The sequence below is a fragment of the Motacilla alba genome, chromosome 10, assembly GCF_015832195.1.
Source record: "Motacilla alba alba isolate MOTALB_02 chromosome 10, Motacilla_alba_V1.0_pri, whole genome shotgun sequence".
Taxonomy (NCBI): domain Eukaryota; kingdom Metazoa; phylum Chordata; class Aves; order Passeriformes; family Motacillidae; genus Motacilla; species Motacilla alba.
The window spans coordinates 17434208-17449392 of record NC_052025.1 but is presented as its reverse complement, the minus strand read 5'-3'; the positions used below and the strand labels follow the sequence as shown (position 1 = coordinate 17449392).

The window sequence follows — 15185 nt, the reverse complement described above, 5'->3', positions numbered from 1 at the left end:
TGGAAATGGAGCAGGATGCAGATACTGCTGTGATAACTGTTTTGTTTCAGTATGTTCTACATCATCGCTGGGACTGGGATTTATCTCATCTGCACCCTCTCTTGTACAGATCTATTTTATAGAGACATGATCTGTTTTATAGAGACATACCAACATGCCTGTACACAAAACGCACATGCACCCACAGTCTCTTACATTACATTGGGGAGGAACCATGAGGCTGAAGCGTCTTGACTCAACTATTTAATGAGGTGCAATAAATCTTGACAAGACCAGCTGGCACTAGAGTCAGGTTTCTCATCTTTTTACCATTACATTGAAATGTGAACAATAGTGGAAAGAAATGTAATTCTTCTTTGTTGTTCTTTTGGTACTCAGCTATATAGCACTGTATTGGAATCATCCCCTTCCATGGAATGCAAAGCATGGTGGATGCTGTGGAAAATGTTACCAACGCAAAGGTCCCTTTTCCTGATGCTTTTTCTTAGATTCTGATGACATTTTGATCTGGCAGGTGACAGTTGTGGTCAGCACTGGGATCCCTGCAGGACACACTGGCTGAGCAGAGCAGCAGCAGCCCTGGGGAACGATCCTCAGACTATTCCCGGTCTTTGACCCTGCCTGTCACCAGGCTTCTCCTTTGCTGTACATCACACCATGACATCCTTTCCTCTTTCTCATTCCACCTTCTCCCCAGGGGCATTGCTGGCTGATTATTGCTGCCACCAGCTGCAGTTACTTGAGTATCTTTTCTTAAAAATAAGAGTAATTAAGTATCTTGGACGTCTAAGCATTTGGCGTGGTTCCAAAGTACCCGACGTGGCCTCCCATATAGGATTCCTTTTTAATGGACTAGATTTATTCTTGTGAAAAGAAATCTGTTCAAATAGCACACTTTTTGTTTGGGATAGGTTTTATTCCTGTCAGTGGCATCCATCAATCTCTTTCATGTTTCCAGCCTCACCACTTAATGCCATTCAACGCTTAAAAAATAATTGCTCCCAAACCAACTGGATGCCTCTGGATTCACTTGAGAAAGACTGCCTCAGCTTTGAAGTGTATCCCATAATGATGGATGGCATCTCCAAAAATAATAACTGCACCTCCTTGCTTTGTGATTACAGCATTTGATGTGTGCTGGGCTCTGGTGCCTGGTGGAAGGAGACACATCCTGTAAGACGAAGCTGGACCCACCTCTGGATGGCACCGAATGTGGCGCAGACAAGGTAATCCGAATGCTCAGCAGCAGTCACTTCTTGCTTCCCAGCATTGGGAATAATGTTTCCAAGATGTTCAGTATTTATCATAAACCCATTGCTGGTCGTGTTCTGGGTTGTTATTTGAGGTAGAAAGTGTGCAGAGCATTTAGCCTGACATTTGGGGAGGTGCAGAAGATGGGGAAAGAAAAAAATTTATAGTTTCTACAAGTAGCTCAAATTCAGTGATGTTCTGTTCTTTTTGAGGTATAATTGGCTGTATTTATTTATATATGTATTTTTTGGAACTTGACTGGTTTGGTAACTCTCAGCCCCCTACTTACTGGTTTTAGACTCTATTTTTTTTTTTTTTTCTATGGTATAGTTGGGGAGGTAAGAAAGGGTAAAATTAAAAAGCTGGCTGCTGAAATCAAGGATTGGAACCTTTTCTTTGCCTGCAAATAAAGATAAACAATGACAAGAAAAACTGGGTCCTGGAAACCATGACAAGGAAACTGAAAAAAGAGGGTTTTAGGCCCGTGTTAGAACAGGAGGAGTCCTGGTGACTCTTTCATAAGGTTTCCTAGCAGTGCTCACTGTGTCGCATCCTGGACAGGCCAAGTTTGCTGCTTGGTCAGGAGCCAGCACAACCTATTAGAATCAGAGGGGTTTGGGGCTTTAGCCAAGTTAGGTCCAAAATACTTCAATCATTTTGTACATACTGGGAGCAGTGCTGATGAAGGCATTGCTTTGGGGTATAATTTCTTGGACTCAGTTTCTGTGAATCGTCGGGCTTTAAGTCTTAGTGCTTAGATAATTATCTGCTTTATAAAGTAAGGGGCTCAGTTCTGTGATTGTTTTTTTAATGACAGAACCCCCCTCAGGGGCCTGTTGAGAGTGACACTTAAATTTTTACATTTCACCTCCTCCCTTCCTCCTTCTCCTACTGCCATCTCACCAAAGCCTCAAATCCCTGGAAACTTAAGCCTGGACTTGTTGCAATCCCTCAGCCATCCTTTAAAGTGCACCTGTGCGAGGTCAGGGCTTCTTCCTAGGCTGTGCTAACGTGATTGCCTTGCAGTGGTGCCGAGCTGGGGAGTGTGTCAGTAAAACCCCCATCCCTGAGCACGTGGACGGCGACTGGAGCGTGTGGAGCCAGTGGAGCATGTGCAGCCGGACGTGCGGAACTGGGGTGCGCTTCAGGCAGCGGAAATGTGACAACCCCCCGTAAGTCCTCACACCTTCCTGGCTCCTCCTGCCACACTGGCAGCCTTTTCCCTCTCGGGCAGCCCTTGCTGCAAGAGTACAGGGGAGAAATGGGCAGCAGAGCTGGGCAGAAGCCCTGAGAAATTTCTCATTCACAAGCTGCAATGACCAGCTTGGAATCCTGGAGTGACTTGAGGTAGGTTCTGTGGAAGTGACTTGAAGGGTCACCTTTGGAAGTTTCCTCTTGCAGTGATTCAAAGGTGGATGCAGTTGAATTAGGTACATGTAGTTTGGGGCAGAAAAATGGATGCTGTGCTTCCCCTCCAGCACTACAGTGAATGAGGAGGGGCTGATCTGGATCTACAGACCAAAGTGAGCCAGTGTGCTTTAGAGATCAGTTTTGCAGGAGTGCTTGCTCTGGGCTTGGGGAGCAGTGCGGTGGCTGACAATGATCAGGGTGTCCCAGAGCTGTGTTGGCAAAGCTCCTTGAGCTGCTCTGTAGGTCAGGATGTGCTGCATAAGAACAGGAAGGTTTTCATGCATGCAGAGAGCTGTGGGTGCTGTTTAGCTCCTGCACAGTGACTACAAACAAGTCCGTGCTCTATGCGTGGGCTTGGATTTTTTCTGATTTAGGATGAAATGTAGGTGTAGTCCTTCATCCCTCAGGTCAGTTGAGGCCCATCTGGAAGACTCTTTATCATTTTGGGGTCTTGAAGAGGTTACAATGGTGCCATTTAACTGGCCACCCAATTGTGCTGCAGCCTTGGGAGCAGCCCTCCAAGTGCAGTATCTCTGACTTTATTCAGATTTTATGTTTTCTTCTGCACACAAAGTACCCAAAGCTTTTCTTTTTAAATTGGGGCTGAAATTCTGCATAGCAACACAGTCACTTCAAAGATATGCCTAGATGATGGATGAACTCACAATTGCTGCTGTTGACCTGTAATCATGTGAAAAGGATATTTTTGTTTATTCCACTCCTTATCTGAGCTGCAATTGCATGTCTATAATATCCACGTTTGATTTTTACCAGCTCATTTTCCTGAAAAGGGGACTGAGCTGGTTTCTTTGTTGTCAGCTACAGTGCTGACCAAACCTAAATCCATTCATCATTGTTCATTAAATTACAGGAAATGCTCCTTCCAACACTGCACACTGATTTTAAAATTCTCTTGCTCATATACATTCTTGGCTGGAGATACACACGTGATCTTCTTTTGCTTCAAATTCCTGGCCTCAGCCCACTTCTGCAGCTGGTTTATTCACTGTCCAGAAATACTGGCTAAGGGATTTATCTTTTATTTTGTATATATTTGGTCTTGGGATTTTTTTTTTTACAGGAATCTCTGCTTCTGCCAGCTGACTCTTGAGCCTGTGGGACTGTCAGTATTTTTAAACCAGTTGCTTCGCTGTTTGATTTGGTTTTTCCTCTCTGTAATTTCTTTGAACATTTACATGCATTGCCTCCCCATGGTTGTAAGGAATGTGTCATAAGCCAGTTTGCACGTGCAGCCTTTTGAGTTGTACTGCCTTGTGTTCCTGTGTAGGCTTTGGGCTGTTGTTGTACAGCTGGACTGAGGAGAAAACCATTGGCTTAAACAGAGCATCCCTTCTCCAGTCCCCCCTTGTCATGTAAAGGGTCACAGCAGCATAAATGGACTTAGATTTCTTCAGTTCCCTTAGTTGGTGGATTCTCTTGGCATAAATACAGTGAAAGGTGGCTGCCTACCAGAGTATCTCACACAGTCACTGTTTCAGGCATGTGCCAGGAGGGGCTTGGATTGCACTGTTTCGTTGGAAATCCCAGGCTTGAGCTCATAAGTGCAAGGCTGGGGACCTGCAATTCCAGATTCCATGCTTACCTGTGGTCTTTTGTTTGTATTTTGTTTTATTTTGCAAAAAAAAAAAAAAAATACCAGCTATTGCTGAGAGTTTGAGTTTTCCTCCTTCTCTGGGGATTCATAAATAAAAACAGATAAGTTTTGCAGGTGCTTAATACTGATGTTGCATTAGTGGCCTTTCCTGTATGTTTAAAAAACAAATGTGTGGAATGACATGGATTTCATGGATGGAGGTTATCTGCAGCACAGGTTTGTTTCTGGATGCCCTGCCTACAGTGCAGGTTATAGCTGCTTTCCTGGTATTTTAATTGCAAGGAGGATACATGCTGATGGGATGTTTGCTCTGTCTCCGTCCTCAGGAGTGTTTGAGGCAGGGGGCAAAGCAAGGGTGGGAGGGGGAAGATGGAACATTCCGGGTGTTTGATGCTGACTCTGGTTTTGTTCCTCACTGCAGCCCGGGGCCGGGTGGGAAGAACTGCCGGGGGGCCAGTGTGGAGCACACGGTGTGTGAGAACCTGCCCTGCCCCAAAGGGGTGCCCAGCTTCAGGGACCAGCAGTGCCAGGCCCACGACAGGTACACCAACAAGAAGAAAAGCCTCCTGACAGCTGTCATCGTGGATGGTGAGTTTTTTCATCTCCCTCTGTAATTCCTCGCTGTTCTTTCGCTGCAGTTTCTCATCTGCAGGGCTCCATTGTTGGTGAGAAGGCTGCATAGGCCCCCTTTAGCTGCAACTGAAAGGCTAATTACAATTAATTGTTCTTGGTGCTGTCCTGCTGTTCTTTAGCCTTCTTAATAAAACATACAGAGCTGTCAGTACTTTATTTATCTTTTTGAAATGCTGGGAGAGAAGTGCCTTAATTGATTCCCAGTCTGAAATTCCCAACTCCAGACTGGGGATCAGAGAGTTGGGAAATGAAACACGAATAAGTTCCAGTTAGTTTGGAGCTGAAAAAAAAAGGTGGATTCCCTGTGACATATTTAAATTTATGTCACTTTGGGGCATTTCGGCATGATTGTTTATCTCACCTACATTCCTTTAACACTTTATGTGCTGGGCTTTGCTGTTCATCTGCTATTCAACCAGATGTTGACAGAATATGAAATGGTCTGGAGAACTTGTTCTAAAATCACTGGCTGTAGCCTGAATTTTGGGAGGCACAATGACTTTATTCATTCTTATCAGACTGATGAATGTTCCCTGTAACAAATATCTTCCCTTTACAAACAGATACACAAAACTGTATTGACTAATTGGTTTTCTGTGCTGTTAAAGCCCAGTCTCATCAATGTAACCCTTTAAATAGTGATACTTTAAACTGGGGAAGCGGCAACCCTAAACTGAAAGCCTCATGTTGCTTCAAAGATGAGATATCCAAATGTATTCATGTAGAGAATGCATCACCATTGCCTCAGAAACTTGTTTGTGCTGTTCCCAAGGGCAGTTGTCATATTTCTTTTCCCAGATAAGCCATGCGAGCTCTTCTGCTCCCCACTGGGCAAGGATTCTCCTGTGCTGGTGACAGACAGAGTCCTGGATGGAACTCCCTGTGGGCCTTATGAGACAGACCTCTGTGTACATGGCAAGTGCCAGGTGGAGTAACCTTCTCTTGTTCTATTTCTAATGTTGGGTTCAGTCTGGGGCAGCACCGTGCTGGGGCCTGGAGGCTGTCCCTGAGGGGAGGGGACAGCCCTGTTTTATAAGGCTCACTACAAGTGTTCCACGGCCCTGTTATTGGTCTGAGAATTGTGCTGAATGCCCGAGGTATGATATTATTCCTGAACAGCTGGGAATGCTCAAAAATCACATTTTGTTGTGTGCATGGTTTGGGTGGGAAGGGACTTCTGTGAGAGGAGCAGATTGGAGGGGAAGTCTGGCCTGCTTAACTGCTCTTTTTTGGCTATTAGAGGATTCACTGATAAAAGCACTGAAGCTGCAAATCAGCTTACAAATTGTCACTAGCCTGTTACAAGCATTACCTTGCCAGAATCATGATGCTTTTCTAGTCCACCTGGTTCCTTCTTAGAAATACTGAGGAAACCTTTCAGTACCAATTGCTCCTTGGCTCCTGCAGCTACGTGAGCCTGAGTCTTCAGATTGAATTCCCTTTTCCTTAGAGTGATGGCCTATAACCATTGCAGTGATTATTTCTCTCTAACCAAATTACACACACACCCAAAATGAGTTGTGGGAGATCTCTGTATTAAAACTTCGTGGTTTGCTGAGAGAGTTTGGAACATATTGAATGCTGTGGAGGGCAGCTCTTAGAGCTGGTGGTTCATGTTCCTCAAAAATTTAATGGAATTGTGTAGACCCATATAAGATGGAGATTTAATGTTTGCACAAGGGAAGGAAGATGAGAAAATGTGTATTTAAAGATCATAAAACACAGAGGTTGTTTGGAGTGGGTGCTCCTGATGATGGGTTCAGGTCATTTGTCAGTTTGACAGGGCAGAACTTTCATGAGTATCCTCTCTCCTGACCATGGAGCGTGTGTTCAAAGTGTGCTGCACACACCACACTGGTGGGAAAGGCAGTTCACTTGGCTACAGCAGCCTTGCCAAGGCTGAATTCTTCCTGACAGTCCTTCCCTTTGAGTTTCTCCTCATCTAGATCTGTATCCTGTGGTAGGAGTTGCTCTTCCTGGTGTAAACCAGCCTGCTGTATCCCCCAGAACAGCTTTTTAGCATCACCTTTTATTTCCACTAACTTCACTGGTTTGCCCTGGGGGCACAGGGCACACCAAATTTGGCATTATTTCTGATTTCTGTGAGTGGTTAAGAATTGCCAATTTTTATTGCTTTGAGCCTTCCAGGCAGGGAGATAAATGAACACAATACCCACCTGGGTGTGAGACAGGCTTTGGGGGCATAAAGCTGCTTTACTAATAACAGTGCAAAGAGAAGAGTGAAAAATCTTTGGATTGAATTTTGCACTGCTGCAGGAGACACTTCCTACTGTTTCCTGACAAATGATGCTGAAGAGGCGTTTTTAATTCACTCTTTCTAATTTATTCCAATGAAGAATATGAATAGCAACAGTCTGGGGAGCCAGTACAAGTTTGATTCTTTATAATACAAAGTGCTTTGCACATAGAGCCAGCTTCATGGTGCATCCCACGTTACTTAATTTTTCCCAGTTTCTGGCTGTATCTGAAAAAAGCTAAAACAAAAACCCATTAATAACCTTTTATAGTCAGGCCAGCTGTGCACCTCCAGCTGTGTGCCATTGACCATTACTCTGGGCTGGCCAGTTTTATTGCTCCAAACCTTCAGAACTGCCACAAATGGTAAATCAGACATCATGGCAAGGCACCTTTTTTTCATCCAGGGAGGATCAGTAGCCAGCTCCCTCCAAATGAATTCCTTTATGAGCACAGAGCACTGGAGGTACATCACGAAAAGCAAATTGCACTCGGAGTCGGGGGCAACTGCCTTTAACTGTGCAGAGAGGTGATGACAGCTGCAGAACATTCAGTCCATTTGCATCTGGCTGAGAAAAAACGTGAAATGATCAGTTCAAGCCGAGCAGATTTGAAAGCCCTGTGAACTCATTTATTACTCCTCTGCCATATATGCAGTGCAGTGCTGAGAATTGCCATATGTGCCTGTGTACCCCATTTGCCACAGATACTAGTCTAACTAGCTGCCTATTAAACCAATTTAATTGCCATATTCATTTAATTACTCCTCTCCTTGTTTCTTTACCCAGCATAGACAAAGCCTGGCAATTAGCATTGCAGGGGGCCTGGAGAAGAGAATAAGTGCTGAAATCAGAGGGTAGTATTACTGTTATTTATTTTCTTATGTAATCCTTCTAGTTAGAGGCTCTCAAAGGCAGGAATGACACGTTGTCAGTGCAACAGACAAATTAGCAGTAACCATTGCCTGTGAACATCTAGCCCAGGAAATGTAATAGATCTTCTCCCTTCATTAGATGCTCCTAAATGCAGCTCATGAATCGTTCTTGGATGATGAATGAATGTAGATGAACATGGCAGAGAAAAAACTGTTGCAAGGAGAGGAGGGTTTTGAGAAGGAAAGCAGGAACAGATACTCTGAAGCCTCAAAATGGCCCAAATACGTTTAGGCACTAAGGGAATTTTCCTTCAGTTGTACTTTGTGAAGTTACTACAGTTTCTCTTTAAAGCTGAACTCCAATCTAAAAGGTGTCAATGAAGCCTTTGCTGTCAGCCTCACTATCCCTGAAACAAAATCATCAAAAGCAGCAGCATCTCTGTATTTATCCCTTACACCTGAAGGCAGCTGGAGTGAGTAAACTTGGTTATTACTTTGATCATGCATAGAAGCACCAAAGAGCAAAGTCAGCCCTGAATTTAGCATGGGGATTCCTAAATCACCTAGCCTTACTCCTTGTTTTTGAGATGAATCATAAGGTCTTAATCTATTTTTTCCTTGTTTATTTGAGTTGGTTTTGAGGCGGAGCATTTCAAATGCACCATTTCTTACCATCCTCTGAGCAAACTGGATCCCCTGTTCAGAGCATTTGTAGGTCTTTGACCTTTTCTCCTCAAAAGGCACATGGTCTTCTAGAAAGGAGAATTTATTTTCCCCAGAGATTTTTCAGAGACAGAAAATCTGTAGCAGGCTGGAGAACAAGAGCAGCCCGATGTGTTGGAGGAGGAGAGTGAGTGCTCATTTAGGCTTTGCAGCAATTTGCTTTCCCTCTCATGGGCACTGCAGCCTGGGGACGGTGGGGTAGGGCAGTGCAACCTGCAACTCACTCTGTGTTCATCTCCCATTTCCCTTCAAGTGACAAATGGCTTTCAGGGAGAGGATTCCCTGAGGGAGAGGATTCCCTGAGGGTTTTGTTCTTCCCTGGGCCTGTGGGGTGTGTGTTTGATGAGAGAACACTCATGAGAACAGGGCACTCTCTAATCCCTTACAGTGTTTTGCTCTGTGCTGCTGAGGTTAATTCAAAACTGCTGGAGAAGTGGAGCTAAAAAAAGTGTCAGATGTCACAGAGCGGAGGGGTGAGGAGAAGACAAGCTGCTCAGCTGACTGTTGTGATGCACATGACCTTGTGCTGGCTTTTCTCAAAGGAGGATTAGTCTGAGCCTCATGACAGCATGAGAACTTTCCAGTGGGGACTACAGATTGTGCTTCAGGATGTAATTTAAGGTCTCTGTGAAAAGAGAGACCTCCTGTATAGCAAGAACTGGGCTAGAGATCAAGGGCAGTCTTTGCTGTGATTTAACAATTTAAGAGGTGAAGATCTTTTGGCTCTATCTAAAATTTTCTCATGAATGTTTTGTCATATCACACCTCCTTTCAACTGGATGGTGAATCCACAGCGTGTTTAATGATAATCAGCCACATCAGGCTGTCCTGGCACAACAAAATTGTTATAGAACTACTTTCTTCTGAAAGTGATTATCACACTCTATGAAAGGGGAGCACAAATTGGAAAATGGACATATTTTCAAAAATAGCCTCTGCAAACTGGACAGGCAGAGTATCAGGAGAGTGCCACAGGTGGCAGAGGAGAAATTGAAGTTGTCTACTGGACCTGCTTCTGGCAAACAGTTTTTAGATACTTAGTACCCACTTTTTGCATTTGATTGATGCCTGGAATTCTGGCTTTGTCTCCTCACTTGAGTATTTTCCATGTATTATTCATATTCCTGCATTACAAACTGTGGTACAAGATGTTCCAGACTGGGTAGCTTGTCTCCATACAACAACTTGGCTTAGCACTGAACTTTGATAAATTATTTAGTGCATGTGCACAAAATCCAGAAGGATTGTCTGAACTACAGAAACCTGTTGTATAATTGCCTTTTTGGTTGTTTTTTTTTTCCACGTCTGGATCTGTAGCAATGTAATGTGAGGTTAAAAAGTGTATCAGGGATTTTGGTGAGTAAAGCATAGTGACAAAACCAAGTTTTTGTCAATATCCTACTAGTTTGTGGTGTACTTTGCAGTGGGGTATGGAAAAAAAAAAAAACCAATGTGCTATTTCCCCCAATTTTTCTTCCATGTTATCCCATGGAAAGCATATAATAGACCAAAAGCAAAGGAGTTCCTGGGATGGCAAAGAGCTTTGTATTATTTGCACGTTCTCTCATGAACACAGAGGTTTTGACACATAGCCTTCAATATCTGTATGTGAAAAATCATGAATTATTGTGTCTGACACCCCCATGAGCTGCTGAGGGATCTAAGCACAAAGTCAATGGCAGGTGACATTGCAGATCTAATGCAGATGAGATAATGCTGATTTAAAGTAGGATGTGTCTAACTCCTGATCCGGCAGAGCTGCTCTGATTCAGACAAAATCTGAAGGCTTGGGAAATGACAGGAGGATATTTGTTGAACTAACTCCTACAGGGACTCCAACCCCTAGCACAGAACTTGCTGTGTAACAGAAATTGGAGTAACTCAGAGACAAACTGCTGGATTAGGGACCCAGACTCACCTCATCCAGCCCTGACAGCCCCCACAACCCTCCACAGGGGCAGATGTGTTTAAAACAATGAAATAAGAATTCTCTTCCCCTCAGATCTGAATGTCACTTGCTCACATCTGTACATTCCTGTTTCATGTGGTCCATCCCTGGAGGTATCGATGGCATTGGATATTATGGACAGAAGGAATTGGCAGTGTAGATGGATCTGTCACAACCAGCCTGCTCTGTACATGATTAATTTTTAAAGTGGCACATGTTGCATCAATATTTGTATTTGATCCATTGAGATAGCCAGTTAGTTCAGCATATGGGAAGCATTACAGTTTTGTGAGCCTACAATGTCATTTCTTACACAGAGTGGGTGTATATAACAAAAATAATTGTGTTTATGTAGCAAAACATACCCTCACAAGCTGTATCAATTGAGCTCTTTCACAGCCATTGAAAATACAAATAAAAATATCATTAAAAAATACCCAAGCAATACAGAGAATAGTTCACACAGAAGAATCCATGTGATATGTACTCAAAAGAGAAGAGTTTTCCTATGCTGGAGCCAGCTATGACTGAAGCTGGAAATACCACCCAACAAGCAGTACTTTCAGATGTTTAATTATAAAAATGAGAAGAAGGGGGAGGGAAAGAAGGAAGGGTGGATGGAGATATCAGCTTAAAGAGAATTAATTTCAGGCCTTTGGCTCAGCAAACGTGCAGTTACCTGCCAATTTAAAGCTCAGTGTCTAGTTCCAAAATGTGGCATCAGAGCAGGAGACTGCCTGGGTGGAAGAGCTTCAAGAAACCTGTGGACACATTTCTGACTGTCCATGCTGAGGACTTGAAGCCCTAAAAGACTTACTTTCGTGTTTCTTGCCAGCATTCCCATGTTTTAAAGCTGCTTCCCTTCTCATCAGTCCATTCAAGACTGATGGAACTGAAAGTATCCAGAAATTGCTGGATGAGCTGGCCCATAGGCTCAGTCTGCTCATCTGCAGGATAACTCTCAGGTCAGAAAGCACACGGGATGTTATTGTTATTTACAGGGTCTTTCTTTCTTTCTTCAGAATGTAAAGCTTCCCTTTTCTGCTTCTTAATTTAATGAATTCCCTTACCTTGATTGGTTGGACTGGACAGGAGCAACACAAAGCAAGTGGGAGGTGGCAAAGATCAAACAACTCCCTTGAACTATTTAGGTTTTAAGGGATTCTTTCTCCACTGTGAAAACTTGACTTTTGAGCAGTGAAACTTGGGATTTTTCCCTTTGCATATGGCTAATAAGGCCTTCACATTTTGGAAAGCTTCCTGCAGGCTGAGGACATATCTGTGGCTAAAGGATGGGCAGTATAATACACTGAGCATATTGTCAGTGGGAAGCTGCTGATGTACACACTGGATGGTTTTTCCAGCCAGTGCTGGAGTCTCAGGGGCTCTCACACCTTGGAGAAATCTCTCAATTAACAGCCCAAGGACTGCTGGCAGATGCTGTGTACCCACAAATGTGACGGCCACTGTGTTCTGCCCTTCCAGTTCTGTCTCTTCCCCTCCTTTGATCCACTGATACACTTGTTTTAAGAGTGGCCATGGTGGTGGTTTTAAGATTATTTTCCATGTGGGGAGATCTCAAAGGATCAGAGTGACCAAGGTGGTCACTGCAAAGTGTTTCTAAATGACTTCGCAGCTTTTGGAATCCACTGTCAAATCTTACCCAAAGCTGTTTCATTATGTGCTGTTATTAAATGTACTCTTATTAAATGCACTTTCAGTTTGGAAATGGTTGGAAGGCTTGGGGAGAGGGAAACAGGCTCTAAGGTTTATGTAGACAACACTAAAGTGCTTCCAAGGTATTTTTCCCCCATAAAGTAGCAAGAATGCACCAATTTTCATCTTGAAGCCAAGGAAAAAAAGTGTTTTATTCTCTTAGAGATATTCCTTTGTAAGAAGCCATTTCCTGGCCCAAACGTGTTGGGGGCTTTAAGTCTCAAGGCCTGGATTGAGGGAAAAGTTTGCCCTGTGAATGGGAGCAATGGTGCCATTGAAGAGGAGGGTGCAAGGGCCACTCCCAGTTCCTTCACTCACAGGGAATAGGGTGAAGATGAAAGGTAAAAACCAGCAAAGGTATTGGGAGTTACTGTGGATTCAGTGGGTTCTCTCCATGCCTCTCAAGGGCCTCTCAAGTGGAAGGGTGTCAGTGAGCAAGTAAAGGTGTGAGGAAATGGCTTGTCTTGAGCCCCAGTCTCAGATGAGGGGGGACTCAGCCTTCCCAGGCTTTGCTGGCTCACACTGGTTTCCATTATCTGGGAAACTCCAGCTTAAATACAAAGCATGTGATTGCCAACTCCCCATTCTTTCCCTGCCTCCGTTGGAGTCCTACAGACTCCTCATGTAGCTCTGGGAATAAGTGTGGTTCAACTCTCATTATGTTCCCTTTATTCATCTGTGTGCTCACATAGTGCTAATAACAATGCAGCACAATAAAAGATAGCACCAGAGCCTTAAATTAAACACAGCCTTTCCAGTATCTCAGCAGGGTGGCAGGCAGGCGTTCATTTCCAGCTGCCTTTCAGCAACCCCATTAATAAATCATCCTGATTTTCCTGGAAGGAGAACTGCTGGGACATCCTTCTGTTCTGGGGGCAGAAGCACGTTCAGTATCCCAAAATTATTTGTTGGACATGGGCGTGAAGTTTAGGCTTGAGAATTGCAACTGCCAGAAACTCCATGATCTTCTTCCTACTTCTTTTAACTCCCATTTATGCATTTATACAGTTTTTTTCCTGCTGTTCCTGTGCACCAATGTTGGTGCTGTGCCAGTTAATGAGCAGCAATTCCCTGGTATGTGTTTAGGATGATCACCTTGTCTCCGCATGTTTGTCCCTAATGATCTACCCAGACAAGCTCTGCATCAGCACACGGTGCAACACTGGCAATCTTTGATCCCTGAAATACATCTGGAATCAGGCAGTGGCCAGGGTCTTCTGCAACACGGGGAGTGTTGGAATTCTGATCCAAATTGCATTGCTTATACACAGACAGGCTCAGATAAACAGCCCGAGTTCTCTTAATATTTCCCTGCTTACCCTATTTTTCAAAATGTTTGTTGTTTTGATTGTTCCCTAAGATATCTCTCCAACTTTCCTCTGGCTTCATCATAGGAAGGCAAAGAAGGGAGAGACCCAATAGCCTTATTCAAATAAGTCTTACTAGTGACAGTCCTGCTACTCATTTGCCAAGAAACTGTTTATCTATGCAGAATAAATCTTAAACTCATTTTTAATAGCACAATCTCTGCTAATAACTTGCATAATGACAAGGCTTATTTCAGTAGAAATTTATGTTTTAAGAGTGAATTGCTGATCAATTTGAGGGTCTTAATGGACAGAATACAAGATTCATTTACATAGATTAATGACAGTGTTGTCAGCCTCTAGATCTACAAGAGTGGAATGTCCATCATAACCTGTGAATGCTTTGTGAATAAGGAGGATTATGGTGATAATCCTGATAGCTACAGGAAGAATATTGTGACTCTTGCCTTGTGTGGAAGCAGAACTGTAGGTTTTTATTGGGAAAAAAAAAGATATCTATATATAAAATTATGAAAATACCATTTATAACAAAGCTTTAGGTGAAACTTTTAGATTTTATCATTTATTTTTCAATTGAATTTTGATTCTTAATATAGTGCAAGCATGTGGAAAAATTTGTAATTGCATAGGCAGTCTTGTGGGAGAAGTTGGCCAGATATGGAACTGACCTGCTTCCACTGAACTACTCTTTCATTTCAGGTATCTTGAGCCATCTGATTAATGAGGTCTTTTTTCAGGTATTTCAAAAGTTTAATTAAGAGTTGAATGTTTTCTCCCCATTCAGGTTTTCAGTCAGATGTCAATCTTAGTCATGACCTCGTTGTTTAGAGATGCTCTAACCTTGCAGGCAAAGTAATGGGGGTCTCTGATTGTTGTCCTTAGAAAATTGGCTGTGATGGGATCATTGGCTCAGCTGCCAAAGAGGATCGCTGTGGGATCTGCAGTGGCGATGGGAAAACCTGCAAGGTGGTGAAAGGAGACTTCAACCACACCAAGGGCATGGGTGAGTAACACTGGGGTTCTCCTACCTGCTGGGGGAGAGTTGGGGCATCAGTAACAGCTCTTCTTCTTGGATGGCACTGGGGTCACCCAGCAAAAACAGCTCTAGGAAGCACCTAAGGAACACAAAACAAACCCCATCTCACTTCAAGTGTGATATCCCATCTGCTTCTTACTCGGTCACCCAGATACCAGCCACTGCCTCTGCCTGAAATTCAGGCTGAAGTTGCGTTTCTCATTCTGAGTGCTACTGGTGCTGATGATTTTAAATAGGAGACAAAATCACAGAATCTTTCCCAGTGGGAGGGAAGTTGGATTTCAGCACCATCTTTGAGGTCTCAGAATGATGCATGTTGTAGATGATTCATGTTTTAATCAGAATATCTCAGCTAAAGGAAAGAGCAGTGCACTCCCCTCTGGATATTTTTACTG

General features: G+C 43.5%; 1 protein-coding gene across 2 annotated transcripts in view; it reads left to right on the top strand.

Moving 5' to 3' along the window:
- Window positions 1-15185, top strand: part of ADAMTS17 (ADAM metallopeptidase with thrombospondin type 1 motif 17) — a 159133-nt gene that overhangs the window by 89471 nt on the left and 54477 nt on the right. For both annotated transcript variants that reach the window (XM_038146789.1, XM_038146790.1), the window contains exons 11-15: window positions 1125-1226; window positions 2278-2423; window positions 4698-4864; window positions 5708-5835; window positions 14637-14757. In XM_038146789.1, coding sequence (XP_038002717.1) covers window positions 1125-1226; window positions 2278-2423; window positions 4698-4864; window positions 5708-5835; window positions 14637-14757 — 664 coding nt within the window. The remainder of the gene's footprint in view (window positions 1-1124; window positions 1227-2277; window positions 2424-4697; window positions 4865-5707; window positions 5836-14636; window positions 14758-15185) is intronic.